Source organism: Telopea speciosissima, chromosome 3, assembly GCF_018873765.1.
Source record: "Telopea speciosissima isolate NSW1024214 ecotype Mountain lineage chromosome 3, Tspe_v1, whole genome shotgun sequence".
Classification (NCBI taxonomy): domain Eukaryota; kingdom Viridiplantae; phylum Streptophyta; class Magnoliopsida; order Proteales; family Proteaceae; genus Telopea; species Telopea speciosissima.
The window spans coordinates 68,520,276-68,539,904 of NC_057918.1; the positions used below are offsets into that span (position 1 = coordinate 68,520,276).

Genomic DNA, 19,629 nt, shown 5'->3' on the forward strand with positions numbered 1-19,629 from the left:
GGAAGGATAAAATACGGAATGAACGTATCAGAGCGGACTTGGGAGTCGCCCCGATCAATGTCAAGCTCCGAGAGAGTCGTTTAAGGTGGTATGGTCATATTCAACGAAGGCCTAGGGGCGTCCCAGTAAGGAGGAGTGATATGTTTCCTATTGAAGGAGCTAAAAGAGCTAGGGGCAGGGCCTAAAATGAGAAGTAGTGAGGAAGGACATGCATAGTCTAGGTCTTGTACCAAGTATGACCTCGGATAGAGCCTATTAGAGGGCAAGGATCCATGTAGCAAACCCCATCTAGTTGAGATTCTCCTGACTTGCTGGGCTGTGCTTTTTTCCTCTTACTTTCATCTTTCTTTTTTTCGATCTTTCATTTGTCATTTTTCCTTTTTTTTCAGTTCTCATCTCATGCCGCATCCCCCTTTTCCCATCTCTTTATTCCCTTTTTTTTGTTTAGACCTCGGTTTACCTACTTTGTTTTTTTGGAGCCATGTAGCCGACCCCATTAAGTTGGGAACTTGGGATAAGGCTGAGTTTGTTGTTATTGTTGTTGTTGTAGAACGAAGATGGAGTATATGGTGTGTAACTTTGGTTACACTGGACGAATAATGAGGAGGTGAAAATTGATGAGAGGGAGATGCATAAAGTAATTATTTTAGGTATCTGGGTTCAATTGTAAATGAAGAAGGTGATATAGAGGATGTTGTTTCATAAAGCATTAAAATAGGATGGATGAAGAGGAGAGGTCTGTCAGGAGTGTTGTGTGGTCGGCATATTCCTCTAGAACTTGAAGGAAAATTTTATGGGACAGTCATACGACCGGGTATGATGTATGGTGCAGAATGTTGGGCATTTAAGAAGCATCATATAAATATACTCAGTGTAGCAGAGATGAGAATGTTGAGATGGATGAGTCTCAAAACTAGGAAGGATAAAGTAAGGAATGATCATATTAGAGCTGATTTGGGAGTAGCTCCGAGACATGATAAGCTACTAGAAAGTCGTTTTTGAGGTGGCATGACCATGTTCAACGGAGGCCTTTGGATGCTCCAGAACTGAAGAGATTTGATTCAAATTGAAGGAACTAAAAGAGCCAAGGGCAGACCTAAAATAACCTTAGGAGAAGTAATGAGGAGAGACATGCATAGCTTAGGCCCTGTATTAAGTATGGACTCGAATAGAACTGATTGGAGGAGGGGGGTAAGGATCCATGTAGCCAACCCCATTTAGTTGGGGTAAGACTGAGTTGTTGATGTAAAACACTACAAATAAGTACTACGTAAAATATATCATATATGAAAAGGCGAACTAATTATGGCGAGACAAATGCATTCAATTGATTATATAAAAAGGATGAGGTTCCTTGCATGTACTAATACCAATTTTTTTTAGGTATCGTATCGTTACCTTAAAAATATGATACATATTGGTTAGTATCGACAGATATAGTAGGATAATAAATTCTTTGACCACTGATTATTGTACATTTGTTGGTAGTACTCTTGTTAGTTGGAGTAAGAAACAAACTACAGTGGCTTGGTCTAGTGCTGAAGTTGGGTATAGAGCAATGACTCTTACTGCAACTGACTTAATGTGGTTAAATTCACTTCTTCAGGAGCTCGGTTTTCCAGTCAACAAGCCTATTGAATTCTATTGTGATGCAGAAGTTGATCTCCACTCCGTTTGTTAGTTCTGCTGATCAACTTGGTGACTTTTATTTTACCAAAGCTTTGTTTCAAAGTGTGTTTCTTCAAGGTTGTTCCAAACTGGGAATGATATGGTTTGTTAAGACAGAATTGGATTTCGAGCTACAATTAACAGCTATCCGCTCAGTTCCATTCGATTACTTACCTACTTGCTTGCTTGCCTATAACTTCTTCCCCGTCGACCATGATGACTGAAACGACGCAACAAATCCAGACCCGGAAAGGAGAAGGGCCGGTGGTGGGCATTTGGGAAAGTCAGGCCGATCAGGTGTCTTCATTCAAGAGACGGTACAGAAGAAGAACGAAACGAAGTGAGAGGCCGGGGAGCAGGGAAAAGAGTCGAGTTGATCAGGCTCGACAATCAGGAGAAGCAAAACACAATCAGGATTTGGCCGAAAAAGAAGCAACGCTATGGATACCATGACCGATCACCATCGAGAAAGAAGAATCTTTCTAAATCGTTTCGGGTCAACGGGGCCTTGCACCAAGGGGTTTCTAAATAATAATAACCTTAAGCTGTAGATTAATAACACCACACCCTAATCGACCAGCTTCTGTTTTCTCTCATATTTTCTCTTCTTTCTTCTTTCTTCTTCCTTCTTCCTTCTCTTCCTCTTCTCTTGATCTGTGCAGGTACTGGTTAGTGTTTTTTTTTATTCTGTCACAGTTATCAAGCCTGAGTTTATTGTCTGGTTGGGACTGGGGACACATTAGACCACGCAGCCAATCATACTGATGGGCATGGAAGGGTTATTTTATTGACTTATTTGTCTTCATATGGATATGTGGTTGATCAGCATGCTGCCTGATTCATCATAGAAGAGTGCTTGAAGCATTGTGATAGAGAGGTCTCTACTTTGTAGAGGTCTTGATCATGCCAGTTGATGACCTATGCAGGAAGCTTCTCAAGGTAGACATTTGGTCTGGAAACAACCTCTCTGCGAAAGCATGGGTAAGGCTGCGTGCATTATGACCCTCCCCAGACCCTGCAGTGGTGGGAGCCTCGTGCACTGGGTATGCTCTTTTTTTTTTTTATGATGTGCCACTGAGGTAATTTGGTCTTCTCTTTTTCAATTATTAACTTTTGATATTGTTCATTAAAGGCATTTATCTTCTTTCCAATATCAACCAAGCAAGAGAGGACAGGGCAATTACGATGGTGGAGTCGATGATAGTATATACAAACAATAGGATTGAAAGTTAGGGTAATAGTCTGGGAGGATGACACTTCTTCCCTGGATAAGTTCTATATCTTTGATTGTTTCTAGGGCCAAAAATATTTGGGTGGATTGGATATATTCAGGTCTTCTCCGCTCAGACTCTATTTGGTCGGTCCAAATACATTCAGATGCTTCTTGGACCTGGCGCAAGATTCTTGAGAATAGAGTTCTGACTCTTGGATCTATATGTTCTCACATTGGTAATGGGAATACCACCTTGCTCTGGCTGGACCACTGACATCCTATGGGCATTCTGCTTCACCAGGTTACCCCTAGAATGATTTATGACTCGGGGCTTCCTAGAAATGCTTTGGTGGCTGATATTCTAAATGAAGATGGATGGGACCCCCCTGACTCCACTTCCCCTACTCTTACTTCTATTTGGGCTCTCCTTCCTACAATTTCCAGAAGACCTTTCAACAAGGAAGACTGTGTCTCTTGGATGGCTAGCACTTCGGGAAAGTTCAGCACTAAATCAGCTTGGGACCTTGTCAGAACTAGCCTTCCGCTTGTCCCTTGGAGGAACCTTGTCTGGTACAAGCACCACATTCCAAGATAGCTTCACGGTCTAGAGTCTTATCCAACTGCCTCCCAACGCAAGCTTTCCTCAGACACCGGCACATTATGGTCTCCCCCAACTGTGGCCTTTGTTGGAATGGGACTGAAGATACAAATCACCTCTTCTTTGGCTGCTCCTTCACTCGCTCTATCTGGAAGGGCATCCTTTCCAAATGCTGGCCGTCAAACAGAAGGATTCTTCCTTTTGATCGTGAGTGGATTTGGGTTGATATGACTTTTGGTGGCTTTCCTATCTGTGATATGATTGGGAGATTGGCTTTCTCGGTGGCTATCAACCACATTTGGATGGAGAGAAATCTTAGGAAATGGACCTCCAAATCAAGATCTACCAACCAGATTTGGGATTCCATCTCTTTTGAAATCAAAACTAAAATTAGTTTAGCTGCTCCCTCTACTTGTATTGACACCCCAAGGAACAAACTCATTGTTGTATCCTGGGGCCTTTCTTCTATCACCCTTACGCCAGCGGGCTCCGCTGTTTGAGCCTTTTCTGCTGGTCCTTGTCTCTTGTTTCTTCCCTCCTATTTGAGGGCTGCTTTTAGTAATGAAATTTTTATTCACCCAAAAAAAGGTTCTATATCTTTGTATTTTCTTTCTTCAAGTTTCAATTCCATAACATATTTAACTATAAATCTGACCATTATTTGCTTCAATGTAGCACATAAGATAATTTCTAAGTCTTCCTTAACCATTTTTTTTGTAGTTCAAAGGCATGTTTATCATTTTCTTGAAAACGATATCAGAAATCGGTAGTTTACTTCCTAATGCATAACCACCAAATTTAGGAATCACATTTGGTTTCTTCTGATGCACTTTACTGGCTGATTAAAAGGGCGTACCCAATAAATGAGGTTCCCACCACTGTGGGGTCTGGGGAGGGCAGATATGTACGCAGCCTTACCCCCACTTTGCGGAGAGGCTGTTTTCCAATTCGACCCCATGACCACCAGGTCACAATGGAGCAACCGTATCGTTGCACCGAGGCTCGCCCTCAAGTATACTAATGTTGATAAAAAAGCAAATGGGAATCGACTTTCTTGAGTAATTGTTTGTTTTAGATTTGAAGATGTCATTGTTCTTCTTAGTGATAGTGCCAAGTCTTTCCTGCTTGTTTTCAGCTTGTGGGCAGGCTTTCGCAGGAGGAGCTAATGGCTCAGTTGCCTTCATTTCTGCCTGCTCTTTTTGATGCATTTGGGAACCAGAGTGCTGATGTTCGTAAGGTATGCACTATTTTTTTAATCTGTGTATGTTGTATGGGCTCTCCTCTTTGGTTCAACTAACCTGAATGTTGGAATGATTCGGGTGGTTTTGGGTTTCTTGTTATATTAACATTAATACATTCAACACAGTATATGCTCACTTGACTCTAATTGGTCTGGTTAGATGGTGTAAAATGAATAGGCCATATTTAGATAGCTGAGAGTTTACATGCGAGTTCTATATATTTGTGTTGGCCTTATTTTAGAAAGTTGGGAGTTAGCATACAAGTTCTATATATTATGTCACCCTCGAGGATGCCAACTTCATTTAGGTGAAGAGGATGGGGAAAATGCAAATTTTGTTATGGGGTAAAAGTAAGTTCCACTTAGTTTAAGAAAATGGGTTCCAGTGCTAATCAATTAGGATTTTTAGTGCAAACTCAAACTCGAACCAGGGAAAAAACCAGTGGGAGATTGATTGCAGCAGGATCAATAAAATGAAGAAGAAGAAAATTGAATAATTGAATGTTTTTATTTCTCTTTTTCTTTTATATATGAAATAAGAACATAGAAGGGTATGGAAGAAGAAGGGGATATGGAAGGGGGATAGGGGACACTCTCAGTCCAGGGTCTCTCACCCACGGCCTCTCACCATTGTTGCATCCCAAAGCCACTGCCTCTAACAGCTTCAAGCCATAGCTCTCTATTTTCTTCAATCTTCAACCGTGCCCTGTATTCAGCCTTGCTCCTTAAATATATAATAATCAGTTACAGCTCTTTAGACCTTTCCTAATTAAAAACCAATTACAAAGCAACCCAATCCCAATTTAATTAAGAAACTAAAGAATCCTCGAAAAGGAAACTATTAATTCATAAAACCTAAGACAAACTTCTAGGAATAAAATCCCCTATAATTGATTACAAAATAAAACCCAACTAAAATAGGAAACTAATCCTAGATTGCTTTTTAAATCTGATTACATCATATATAACAATAAATCTAAAAATAGAATCAAAGACTAATTCTATCTAATAAAATGCTAATTTATAACAGCTGTAAGACTCCTCCACGAAGCAGCAATTAGTCTTCAATCTTGCCTCCATACAACTGGCCACGGGGACCTCGAGATCTGGAGAATATCTTCTCAAATTCTCCTGTTGCAAGCTGTCCATAGGGCCCTCAACACTTTTCACGTGAACAGTATTTTGTACAATCTAGACTCCTTGTAATGCAGAACTGGCCTTATTGGGTTGCTTAAGGGCCCACCCAAGAAAAAAAGCACTCAAATCCAAAGTTGAATGGCAAAGTTAGGAAGGTTATATTCAACCTTCAGTCACGAACAATTGAGAGATCTTCCATAACAGACCTCCATTCGACCTGAAACTTCAGATGTAGAGTCGCAATCCCAGGCCCTATTAAACCCCGGTGGTAGTTCCTACAAACAGCAAGCTTCACCCAAATATTTCAAGCTCTGAAATGACATCTGACGAAATCACAGTTACAGGTTTCTTCAAGGGGTCGAGTCTCAAAGCAGAGGAAGACTTACGGAACAAGCACTTGGGGTTTGAGTCGCCCTAAGGTGGGGAATCTTAATCCAAAAGCTTGAGAAACAAAGATTGGTAAGGGTCTGAAGGAGGAGATCGAACCAGAATATCTGGGCTGTTACTACCGTCCAGAACAGAGTATGAAAAGAGGAAACAGAATAGAATAAGCAGAAAAATAAGAAGAGAAGAAGAAGATATCAGAAGAGGGAAGAGATGCACACGAGGCTCATGGCAACCATCGGTTAACCTAATTAAAATTTCATTCATTAAAAAAACTCTGATCTCCATCGTGGGAGTACATGCTCTTTTGTAGAAAGAAAAAAAATCCTATTCCTACTTTGAAATTGAAGTAAAAAGATTCCTAATTGAAACGGAAATAACCTTGACTCTCTAATTAATCCAAAACAGAAAACAAACTTAAAATTGGACTCTTACCTTCTTACATTTCTAATAACAACAAAATTAAAAATTAAAAAAAAAAAAGAATCCCTATTGGACCCATCTCCTAACTGCATCACCTTTATCTGAATCAAATTTGGGTTTGAGGGATTCAAGGGTTGGGAGTACAGGGTTTAGAGGTATACTGTGGAACATTGGGAAATATGGAGGAGAGGGAAGGGTGCAAATTATGAGTTGGGAACTTTAAGTGGTGAACTTATGTTATGGGGACATGGGGTGAATGTATTATTTATAGAATTGGGGTGGATGGATGAAAGGGATGATTGTTATATTTGAGGATTCCCCGAAGTCTGTAGTGGGAGGGAAAGGTGTGGCTCTGGAAGATGATTGCTGTGGGGTGGGGAAGCTTTGCAATGGCGGCACAGCTGGCACTTGAAAATCAAGTGTTTGAGATACAGAGCAGAACGGTTGTATGGACTTAATTCTCTGAAAAACAAGTTTTGGTTGGGTGTCCATATGAATCAAGTGTTCGAGATCCAGAGCAGAATGGTAACTTTTATGAAAATTATGTCGTTAAGGCAGGCCATGGCATGGTGGTAATACTGGTGGTGGTGGAGGGAGATCCTTACTATCCAGGGTGGAAGCATTTCCTTGGTGGCACTCAATTGCAGGAATTTGGAGAATCTGAAGATCTTGGTTGTCAGCCACTCTGGCTTTCAAGCAGCAAATGGAGGCGGAGCGTGGTCTACGATAACTATGCCCCAATTTTCTGGTGCAGAATTTTTCAAACCACACACAAGGAGCTTCTTTGAGACCATATAGAGCCTTCCAAATCTGGCAAAAGAAGTCTCTAAGGGAGCCTGGGGAAGCTGCATTAAAATCTGATGTAAATCGCCATGAAGAAATATGTTCTTAAAGTCTCTTCAGTCACTTGGTTTTGGATAACCTGCAGAAAGTGGGTCTAGCTTAGCAAATTGATAGTTGTTGAGGGAGAATGGTGCAGATGTACAGTGACATGCATCTTGGGAGAGCAGTACTAATCAAGGGATTTGGATAAATTTTGGGTTATTATTTTAGAGCAGTACTATAGTGACATAAAACTTATGAGTCATACAATAAAATTATGGAAGAGGATTATTGAAACCCACTTGAGACAAGAAATTACTATTACGGAGAACCAATTTGGTTTTATGCCAGGAAGATCCACGATGGAAGCTATTTACATAATTAGGAGACTTATGGAAAGATTTAGAAATTGCAAGGAGTGTAAGAACTAGGGGGCCAAGGTAATGAATTCACAATTACAATTGGGATACATCAAGGATCAGCTTTAAGCCCTTATATGTTTGCGCTTATTATGAATGATTTAACCGGAGACATTCAAGATGAGGTTCCTTGGTGTATGCTTTTTGTTGATGATATTGTTTTGGTTGATGAGACAAAAGCAGGGATTAACACCAAGTTAGAATTATGGAGATCAGCCTTGTAATCAAAAGGTTTTAAGATAAATAGAATGAATACAGAATATATGGTGTGTAACTTTGGTTACACTAGGACGGATAATGAGGTGGTGAAAATTGATGAGAGGGAGATTCCACAAAGTGATTATTTTAGGTATCTTGGCTCAATCAAAAATCAAGAAGGTGATATAGAGGATGATGTTTCACAAAGAATTAAACTAAGATGGATGAAGTGGAGAGGTGCGTCCGGAGTGTTGGGTGATCAGTGTACTCCTTTAGAACTTAAAAAGGAAAATTTTATAGGACAGTCATACGACCGGCTATGATGTATGGTGCATAATGTTGGGCAGTTAAGAAGTATCATATAGATAAACTCAGTGTAGCGGAGATAAGGATGTTGAGATGGATGAGTGGCAAAACTAGGAAGGATAAAGTAAGGAATGATCATATTAGAGCTGGTTTGGGAGTAGCTCCGATACATGATAAGCTACGAGAATGCCGTTTGAGGTGGCATGGCCATGTTCAGTGGAGGCCTTTGGATGGTCCAGTATGGAGGAGTGATTTAATTCAGATTGAAGGAACTAAAAGAGCCAAGGGCAGACTTAAAATGACATTAGGAGAAGTGGTGAGGAAAGACATGCATAGCTTAGGCCTTGTATCAAGTATGAACTCTAATAGAGCTGATTGGAAGGCAAGGATCCATGTAGCCAACCTCATTTAGTTGGGATAAGGCTGAGTTGTTGTTTGTGAAGATTTTTGTATGGATTCCTCTCATGGTGTTGTCGACTATCTGGAAAGAGCGAAGGGAATTTTTCAATACGAGGAAATTTATGCATAAAATTTGGTGTTGTGAACCAATAGCTCTTCTAATGGATTCAGCATTTAGTCAAAAGGATTCCAATGTTTTATTGGCCACTAGCATAGTACTATTTGGACTCTATTTTTGTACAGGCTAGTCTTATGTTATATGCTTGTTCTTGAGGAATGCTTTTCCCTTGTCTATGCATTCTCTGTCCATGAGCATGGCACAGGGCCAATGAGAGTGTGCTGGCAAGCATCAACAGTGGCAGAATTTCCGCCTTTCATGGAGGTGGGGTGGTCATTTCACCCCATGCTGTGTGTGGGCGCAGGAGCCATGCTCCCGGACAGAGTCCTTTTTCCCTATGTTTATATACTAAATATTGTTGCCAGTAAAGGTGGATGAAAATTCCACTGTACCTATTGTGTATGGAAAAAATTCTTCCACTGTCCTTAACTGTTTCTTACCTATTGTGTAAGAGAATTTTTCTTGCTGAATGATTTCCATTACTCAATGCATCCAGCCCTGCAACTCGTGGTAATGAAGAAGTAATTGGTAAACTTGCGAGGACAAATTTCACAGACCCAACCAGATGCATGTGATAAGCATGTGACGGACTGAGTGTTACGTGCAAGATAATTTGAAAATAAAATAAAATAAAAGAGAGAAATAATAGGGAGAGAGGGTAGGGTTTTGGGGCTTTACGGATGAAGCCACCGGATGTCTTGGCGCAATTGAGAGTCCGCCGGATCCTCTTCTCAAGAAAAACTTGTGAGAAAATAATTTAAGATTTCCAAAAGTCCTCTTTCATTCATAGAATACTTCTCTATATAAGAATACAAATAGTTACGTAACTGCACCACTTCTCCCTATAACTTCTTCCGCTATTATCCACTAATACTAACTTCCCATGATTTAATGAAATAACTAATACAATAACTACATAATAACCAACATCAAATAATCCAAACACGTAATATAGAGGAACAAAATGGAAATGTAGAATCGTAGATAATTGCATCAATCAAATCTCCACTATGCTTTACTCCCGATAACATGTTCTTTGCATTCCTTTTTCTATGCATCCCAACATCCCAATTTTTTGGACCTCTTCTGACAATGGGTGTCTTTTGTGGCATGGTTGCTGGTTGCAGACTGTTGTTTTCTGTTTAGTTGACATCTATATCATGCTTGGAAAAGCATTTGTGCCATACTTGGAGGGGCTTAACAGTACGCAGTTGCGGTTGGTGACGATCTATGCTAACCGGATTTCACAAGCCAGGACAGGCAATGCAATAGATGCTAACCATGGTTAGATGGGTTAGCATGGATGAATATGATGGCTTCAGGATGTTGGAGATTCCTATTGAATGTTGTGTATTTTGTATAGTCTTGAAATGCTTGATTTTTATTTGAGGGAAGGTGGGGGGTTGGTCTTGTGAGTGCTTTGGCTTTGGGGAGAGTACTGGCGGTAGTGTAACAATAGTGTGAAACTGTATTTACATATTCCCCTTGAATGAGTGAGAAGTTTGGTTGGGGAGCTCCTTAGTTAAATAATTGTATTGAAGTGAACAGTGAATGATACCACCCCTCGCGCCCCCTTTGTGACGAGAAATGGATTTTGGGCTTTGTAACAGATGGTGCGACTTAAAGAAGAGAGAGAAGAGGGGGGGTGGCTTAATGTCAAGGCATGCATTTGTTTTCAGTTGTATAGATGGACATGTATTTGCTTGTGGAGTGTCCCTGATATATTTTGAGAGAGATACTCTATTGTAACATTGAGTGATCTGGTGTTGGTTTATTAAGGTGAACTCAGAACTGAGTCATTGAAGTTTTCTTGTAAAATTTGTAAGACATAAATAGCTCAACCTTCGCCTCTGAAGTCTCAATATTCCCCAGAGGTAGAAAGATGTTCTTTGCTGTCATTCTTATTGAAACAAAAGTGTCTTGTTGATTGATTCGAACAATCAGAAGTATATTCCTTGTTCTTTTTTTTTTTTTTTTTTTTTTTTTTTTGGTCTGAAATGAGAAATTTATTAAGCAAAATCAGCGACAGTGAAACTCTGCCCAGACAAAAATTGAACAAGTACAGGGGGTGGGTGAGACCACCATGAGCGAGAGAGAACTTGGAAGCTCCTGTAGCTAAAATGTGAGCTCCTTTCCGGGAAGCATGTGAAAAGGAAATGAAAAAGAAATATTTACACAGATGCAAAAATATCATCTACTACAGCTAGATAAATCCATCCAGAGTTGTGAAATGCCTATAGAATTTTGCATACTTTTTAAGAGTTGAAAAAGTATCAAAGAGATGCAAATATACGCTAATGCCATTGGTCAGAGTACTCATCATGTAGCTAGGTAAAATGGTAAATAGCTTCGTTGCAATCCGATGTAATGATGGCTCTGTCAAAGGATGTACCCAGTGCATGAAGCGCATGCTACCGTGGGGGTCTGGGGAGTTATAATGTACGCAGCTTTACCCCTGCTTTCGCAGAAAGATTGTTCCCAAGACTTGAGCCCATGACCAGTTGGTCATAATAGAGCAATCTTACCACTGAGAGATGATGGCTCTTTCATATCAGATTGTTTCCAGGCTTTGAACCTATGACCACTTTGTCACAATGGAACAACCTTACCACATAGAGATGATGGCTCTTTCATATCTCCTATTTTGTAGAAGCAACTCTGCAACTCCATTGACTTCCATCTAAATATCCGGATCTAATGAACCAGCATTTGACCACATGGATCAGAATGCAACTTTTCCATTACGAATGTCAAAAGTAGCATCGATAAGAATCTGAACACCCCTCATATTGAATATTACAAAAGAATAGGAATCCATCATCAGATCAAATGTTAATAGATTTTTTTTTTTGGGGTACGAAGGAGGATTATTCAGAATTAGATCGGTGACAAGCTGAGGTTTCCGCTTTGCAAAGTAGGATAAGCCAATGAATGGAAGTGGGCCACAATGTCCTACACCGGATAGATATGCTCTTTCGAGCCAAGGTGTCTGCTATAACATTAATATCACTTGGGATCTGATTGAAAGTAAACTTAATAGGAGATGTGTTAGATTAATTGTCCCAAAAGGAAAAAAACCCATAAAAATCAAGATCTCCATAGAGCATTCAAGAACACAAAACAAATAAATGATAATTAGCAATGAGATGCCAAGACCTAATCCACTTTCTGTTAGAATTGATGGTGAGCCAACAGAAATCAAATGGAATGATTATTATGAATCCTGCAGTGGTGGAATGAAGATGGTTTTACTCAAGGTGATTCCCGAAAGAAAAAAAAATCAAAGTTGGAGCTCTCATAGAGTCATAGCTGGTGCTAATAGACGGTGGTGTTCTCCAGAGAAAAAGAAACTAAGGCAGCGAGGGATGGAGAGGAGTGAGAGAGGAGAGAGAATGGGTTAGGTTGAGGTTGGGTTAGGATTAGATACTCTCATGATCGTTGGATTAAAAAGTATCACATGTCATGATTTTAAGGGAGTATTACAAGGAACTTACAGATTTCCAAATTGAGAGGAGAAAGATCCCTTGGCAGGACAGGGTTAGTTTCCTAGTTGGTCAAATGGTGGCTTAAGTATGAAATTAATGGTGGGGTACTCTTATCTTGGGTTTTAGGAATCGGAATCGGGTACGGGATCAATCTCGACTGATACCGATCTTGAATAGCCCAGCCGTATCGGTCTAGATCGGATAATTTTACCTGTCTTTTATTTTTATTTTTTTTAAATATTTTTTTACCATTTTACCTTTCATCATTACCGATCCAACAATATGGGATCAGCCAGGAATCGGGATCAGCCAATTCTTCGATCTGCAACCGATTCCTAAAATCATGCTCCTATCAGCTTGACTTTATGATTCAACCTCATTGACTGTCACTGTTGTGAGGCAACTACTCTATCAACATTGCTCGAAGATTTCTATTCCTCCACATAGAAAGTGAATCTCTCTGTTAACTAATTTTCTTTGCTTTCCCTTCAACCAAAAAGGAAGCTTGAAGAAACTATTCTGATTTGCTTTCCCAAAAAAAAAAAAAAAAAAATATTGATTTACTCATCAATCTCTATATATGAAGAACTACAGATGATCATAAAGAACCAAACACTTACTTCTCCTTCCCCCAATGAGTAAGAAGGAGAAGGTTATTGAATCAATTACCACTTCTTCTCCTTCCCCACCTCCTCCCATTCCTTTTCTGATTCAGAATTCAAACAAGAAATCACAAATCCCATGGAAGTTAAGGCGTCATTATGTAGACGATGAGTGCCGCCTCAAGATGGATATGATTGTGAAGGAACGCCATGAGTATCTTCGTGCATCTAGGGTTGATGGGCGACTGATTCTTGATCTTGTTTCTCTCAATGTGAAAGACTAGTTTGCAAGTAGAACTTCTACTACTACTACAGAAGAAGAAGAAGAAGAAGAAGAAGAAGAGTGACTTTTAAGGCATGTAAGGGTGGGTTATGATCAAAGTGTGTGCAATGCTGCAACCTCTTTTCTCTTAAGCTAATAAATAAATAAATAAATAAAAGTCACGTTCAATTGCTAGACTACTGTTCCTCCAAAAACTGATTTCTTACTATGGTGATGTTGAAGAAATTAACCATAAAAAAAAAGATTAAATAATTGCTTGAACTTGGTCGAAGGGTTCTTGTATTTTGTCGTTTAGATAAGTGGGTTGATTCCAAAGGGTCGTTAAGATGTCAAGGGGGTTTCGATACATTAATCGAATAGAGTTTCATTATATAGTTGTAACGAGGGTTCTTTTTCTATAAGCAATCTGATAGGGGTGTGAGGATGAGCGGTTGTAACCGACCATGTATCTTTTTTTTGGATGAATATGAAATACGTAGGTATATTATTTCACATTAGACGTAGGGAATCTTGATGAATCACGTAAATCCTTGTATAAATGTTTGTTTGCGATTTTCATTCCTTTCTACATCATTTTAAGTTCACTTTTCTCTACACCATGCATCATCAATGGAAGGTAGGATATGATGAAGTTTGATTCCTTTCATGCATTTGGAAGAACTTGGGCTGATGAGATCTTCAATGCAGAAACTAAAACAATGAAAGGCCATCATTTTACCCTTTTATTTATTTATGTCACTTTTTTTAAGATATTCTACCATTTTGTAAATCTTCAAAAACCGAAAATGTAAGAAAGATTTTTGGCTCCCCACAAGTCAATGAGGAGAAAAGGCCCCACTTTCAACTTTCAACATGATTTTTCTTATTCCTATCAAGATCACTAGTGGGCCTAAGCCCAACCAGACTTTGTATGGGCCTTATAGCCTATAAGCTACAGAGCAAAATCCAATGCACAAGGCATTTTCTAAGACCAATAAACATAACCCAGGCCCACTCATGGGATGTCCATTTAATTAAGCTCAAGCACAATCTAAGAAAGAAGAAACATTATCTTTTTTCCTTCTATAGAATGAGTGATTTGGACTGTAACCTTGGTAAGTCCTAGAATTAAATAAAAAAGGAATGGATTTTTTCAATCAAATTCCAAAAACTGTTTGGCTTGGAGAATCTGAACCCATGATTTTTTCAGTCATATTCCTGTTCTAATAGCTTCAGTTTTCCCTACAATGATAGATGGCATCACAATTGGTTTAGAGCTTACTATAATAGAGTAGCCCAGGTGCTATCTAACAATAAAGCCCAAAGCACCATTAAGATTTTCTTTGTTGAATGATGCATCAAAACCGGGGGAGGAGTCCAATCAGCCTGAAGTTTGGGATGTAAACGGATCAGCCTGATATTCCCTGGTCGAATACGGATACCTCTAAATGGATTCAGATGCGGATCGGATTCGGATTTTCGACCATCCGTTTACATCTCTGTCTTGTGTAACCTAGACCTTCCTCCCCCTAGAGGATACAATTCACTCTCAATCCATGTCTCTTAGATCATGATTCTTTTTTCATCATATTCTAGAACTTATTGAATCTTCAAAAACCCTCAAAATCATTATTTACTTAATTTTTTATTATTAAGTATTTGGATTTTTTTCGGACGCATTTTAATCGGAGTATTCGGATTTTTTTTCCGGATATCTCTAAACGAATACGGATGTCCCTAAACGGATGCGGATTCCGATTCCGATTCAAATTTCGGTTATCCATTTACATCCCTACCTGAAGTGGGGGGTCAACCTTGGAGGAGAGGATGCACAACTCTGGGTGAGGTTCTCTTGAGATCTGCATAATTCCCTAAAAAGGAATATTGATAACAAATCAATCCATTGGAATGAGTAGGTTATCTAGAATGCATTAGTGGCACGTCCCTCCAAAGGAATGCAGTACAAGTACATGATCTACTGAAAATTGCACCAACTTCAATGGCAGAAATTCAAGCTTAAGAAAAAAGACTCTTTTCTCTCTTGATTCTCTAAGAGAATATTGTGTTGACAATAATTTTATTGCAACTCTAGGGTTTGAGCCAAACTTCTCTTAAATAAAAAAACCTTCAGTGTATAGTTAGTATTGTCGGTAGACATCAACCATTGGATATGATTGCATGAAATATATACGCAATAGTATGTGCCTCTCAGGTATGGGAAAAAAGTAACTATTGAAAATTTTCCTTGCAAATATAATGGCGATAAACCAAATCGGGAATTTCAAATGGATTAATGTTCAACACAATTAAGTGCCCACATTTATATTTCCTTGCTAATCCCTATTAGGCAAATATACAATGTGACAATCCTAGAACAAAATGTCCAAATTTGTCCATAGTTGTTAACTGGAATCAGTAAAAGTGGGCATCAAAATTATCACAACAAGCACATGAATATGAACATGTATTAATTAATTTAATAAATTTAAATTAGGTTGGATGGACACATACATCAAATGCAATTAGTCCAACAAGATGGAGGTTTCTAGGATAGAGGTGGGTTATGATAGAGCAGTTTCATGACGTTCAAGGTGAGTTACTATCTCTCAATTTAAAGAATGTTGTTACACTATGGTATGAGAACTCACGAGCTTGGGCCTCCAATGTCGTTGTAACTCCACCACTGATCTCAGTTGTCGATGCCATGAATATTGGTTGCCAATAGAGTGGCTCAGCCGTCAATGCCGTTAAAGTGATTCCCTATGGTTGTTCCCTTCAACCAGCTTTAGCATTAAATGAGCCTAACTCTATTCAAGTTGTTACACATTTAAATGCTCAAGGTGCGACCATCAGTTACACTACCACATTCTTTGCTACAATGGTTAATGTTCATCAATCTCAACAGTTGACCAGTGGTTACATGCCTTTAATTTCATCAGTTTCAACATCTCCTAGCAGAAATAAATTATCATAATTTCATCTATTTCATGCACTTAAGGATCATAATGGGGCTCATCAATCCCTACAAGTAAGGAGCAGTTACACTTCCGTTACAGGTGGCATTGAGTTTTTTCAATTGATTATGAATCATAATATCCTTCAATTTCTCAATAATCAAGCAACACCAACCATAATTGCACAAATGACCAATGGTATGTCAAATGCTATAGCATTACAACGACTCTCTATGAGTAACATCCCAATAGATATGGCCATTACAACACATTTGACATCTAATTTGGAATCATGTATTTTTCGTTTTTATTTCAAAGGAGGAAAATAGCGTGGCTAACTCCCTTCTCAAGAAGGCCTAGTTCTTGACATATGGAACTGTTTGGCCCACTTTCATCCAATGGTTTCATGAAGCTTGTAATTCAAAATCCATGTGTACTACACGTTCTTATGATCTTATCGAATTTGAACCAAATTGTCGAGACTATATACAAATCGAATACAAATGAATACAAAAACAAAATAAGAACCAAATAAAACCAAATAGATTTGATTCAATTTTGGTTTTGAGGTTATGAAAATTATTCGATTTCAATTTGTACATATTGTATCGTAAGCTAAATCCAAACCAAACCAAAAAACTAAAACTAAACCAATCGACACCCTTAGAGAAACCCACCCATTCTTTTCCACAGAGAGCATTTAGGAATCTTCCTAGTGACACAATTGGGATATGTCAAAACTATTTTTGGGCTTGGTGAGCTGGCCAACATTAATTCCTACCATTTTGGCATGTCAATTAATCATAATTAGTATATATATTTGAAATAGTTGGGACAACTTCACAATTAATTAGCTTTGACCTTATTTAAACTTCTTGCAAAACTATTTAAAGGACAAGCTTGAGGTAACCAAGAACTCAGCCAGCTTTGAAACCATTACACCCAAAGCTTCATCAATAATGTCTACCAATCAATAAAGATTTTTACCACCCTATTGTTGCTTGTTAATGAAAGTTTAATTTATAATATTAGGGTAAATTACACCCCGCACTTTACATTTCTCCCTCCAACACCCCCACAAACCCTCACAGACCCCTCCTGTAGACCTCTCTCTCTCTCTCTCTCTCTCTCTCTCTCTCTCTCTCTCTAGCACCACTTCCTCCCCCTCTCTCTTTGTCTCTTTACCCCTTCCCACCCTTTGCTCCCTACCACAACCCCATATATCCTCTAATCCCTCCCCACCCCCCCCCCACCCCCCGGAAAACCCCATATTAATCTCACTTGATTAATGTGTATCAGAATTTTTTCAGTGACCTAGTCTTATAATTATTTTAACCATATATTGGTGCACATATTTTGGTTGCACTACTAATTTTCTGATGGTTGGGATTTCTACGAAACTCGCATATACGAGCGTGACGAAAACATATTTTCTCATTGCCTCCCTATCTTTAAGGAGGAGAGAGAAAAGGGACGTCTCTTTAGAAAGAGCCTTGGTTAAGTGGGTTGATTCCAAAGGATCGTTAAGATGCCAAGGGTTTTATTATATATTTGTAACGAGGGTTTTTTCTTCTTTCTGTAAGCAATTTGATAGAGGTGTGAAGTAGGTATCTTATTTCACACGTAGGCAGTCATGACAAACCACGTAAATTCTTGTATGAATGTTTACTTGTGATTTTCATTTTTTTTTGCATCATTTTAAGTTCACCTTTTTCTACACCATGGATCATCAATGGAAGGTAGGATGAAGTTTGATTCCTTCCATGCATTTGGAAGAACTGGGGCTGATGAGATCTTCAACGCAGAAGCTAAAACAATGAGAGGCCACCATTTTACCCATTTTATTTATTTATTTATTTATTTATTTATGTCACTTTTTAGATATTTTACCATTTTGTATGCCTCATAAAAAACTGGAAATGCAAGAAAGATTTTTGGCTCCCCACAAGACAAGGAGAAATTATGGCAATAGAGTCAATGAGGAGAAAAGGCCCCACTTTCAACTTTCAACAGGTTTTTTCTTACTCCTTTCAATACCACTAGTGGGCCTAAGCCCATCCAGACTTTGTATGGGCCTTATATCCTATAAGCCACACAGCAAAATCCGACCCAGAAGGCACTTTCCAAGACCAATAAACATAACCAAGGCCCACTCATGGGATGCCCATTTAAGCTCAAGAACAAGCTAAGAAAGAAGAAACATTATCATTTTTCCTTCTATAGATTGAGAAATTTGGACTATGATCTTGGTAAGTCCAAGAACTAAATAAAAAAGGAATGGATTTTGTCAGTCAAATTCCAATTACTGTTTGGCTAAATTGGAAATATTCATGCCTAAGAAATCTTTTATCAGATTATGATGAATCCGTATCCTCGTCGGTTTCATAATCTTTCGTATTTTGTCGATATGTAAAAAAAGGCTGTGGTTTTTTACATTAATTTGTTCCAAAATTTATCCAAAAGAAAGAAATGATCAATTGAAAGATTATGTTCATTGTACCCTTTGCCAACCTAAGGCCAACTGGCACCATGTGTATCTCGGTGGATCCTTTTCAAGCGTGTTTATCACCGATTTCTCAACCAACCGTAAATGCACAGTAGAGGCGGAACCAGCTCCCCTCAGTATATAATCGTATTTGCGGCTGCAAGCATTGGCATCGATCGGTGTTGAGGAGTTTCTTCTCAAGTGTGCTGAAAAGGAGATAGAGGTATACAAAACTTCCCTTCAACTCCCATTCTTGTTGCTTATGGTACAACACAATTTTAGCATCTTTGTTCCATAGCTTTTAGTGCTTAAGATCTAATCATATTATTCCTTATAAGAATTTTGCGCCTTTTTTTTCTTCCCGTTGATGGGTACATATATGAATATTTGTATTACCGCATTATTATGGGATTCATCTCGTTGATTAATGGTTTATTGAGAATTTTTTTTTAACTCAAATCAAGATTTGCTTTGCTCAATTTCTTTGTTCTATTGTAGAGGGTTTTCTCCCCTTTGAGATTAGTCTCTTTGGCATGATTTTGTACCACTTAACCAATATGTAGAATGATCTGGGCCTCGGCGGCCATTGTTGGCCTGCCTTCGAATGGGTTGAGCTCCCTTGTGAGTCTGTGGGATATGGATCTTGGATTTCCATTTGAGGCTTGAGAATAGATGTGCCAAAACTGGGCTTTAACTACTAATGTCAAAAACAAATGGTCTAGTTCAACAAATTTAGTCTTGACCATGGCTTTTGGCAAGTCCCACCTGGCCCAGCCCATATGCACTCCCCATGAATTTGTCCTAAGAAACCTTGTTTGTTAACTAGTCTTTTTCCATTCTAATTCCTAGCATGAGTTTGCTTATACAATTTCTTCTCAGTGTTAAGTAAATCAAGGTCGTCGAGCCAGAAGAAGAA

General features: G+C 38.9%; 1 protein-coding gene across 1 annotated transcript in view; it reads left to right on the forward strand.

The window, feature by feature from the left end:
• The window catches only part of LOC122654648 (CLIP-associated protein), a 56,517-nt gene extending 46,004 nt beyond the window's left edge, over window positions 1–10,513 (forward strand). The window contains exons 20-21 of the mRNA XM_043848844.1: window positions 4,615–4,716; window positions 10,053–10,513. Coding sequence (XP_043704779.1) covers window positions 4,615–4,716; window positions 10,053–10,214 — 264 coding nt within the window. The 3' untranslated portion in view covers window positions 10,215–10,513. The remainder of the gene's footprint in view (window positions 1–4,614; window positions 4,717–10,052) is intronic.
• Window positions 10,514–19,629: the final 9,116 nt, after the last annotated feature.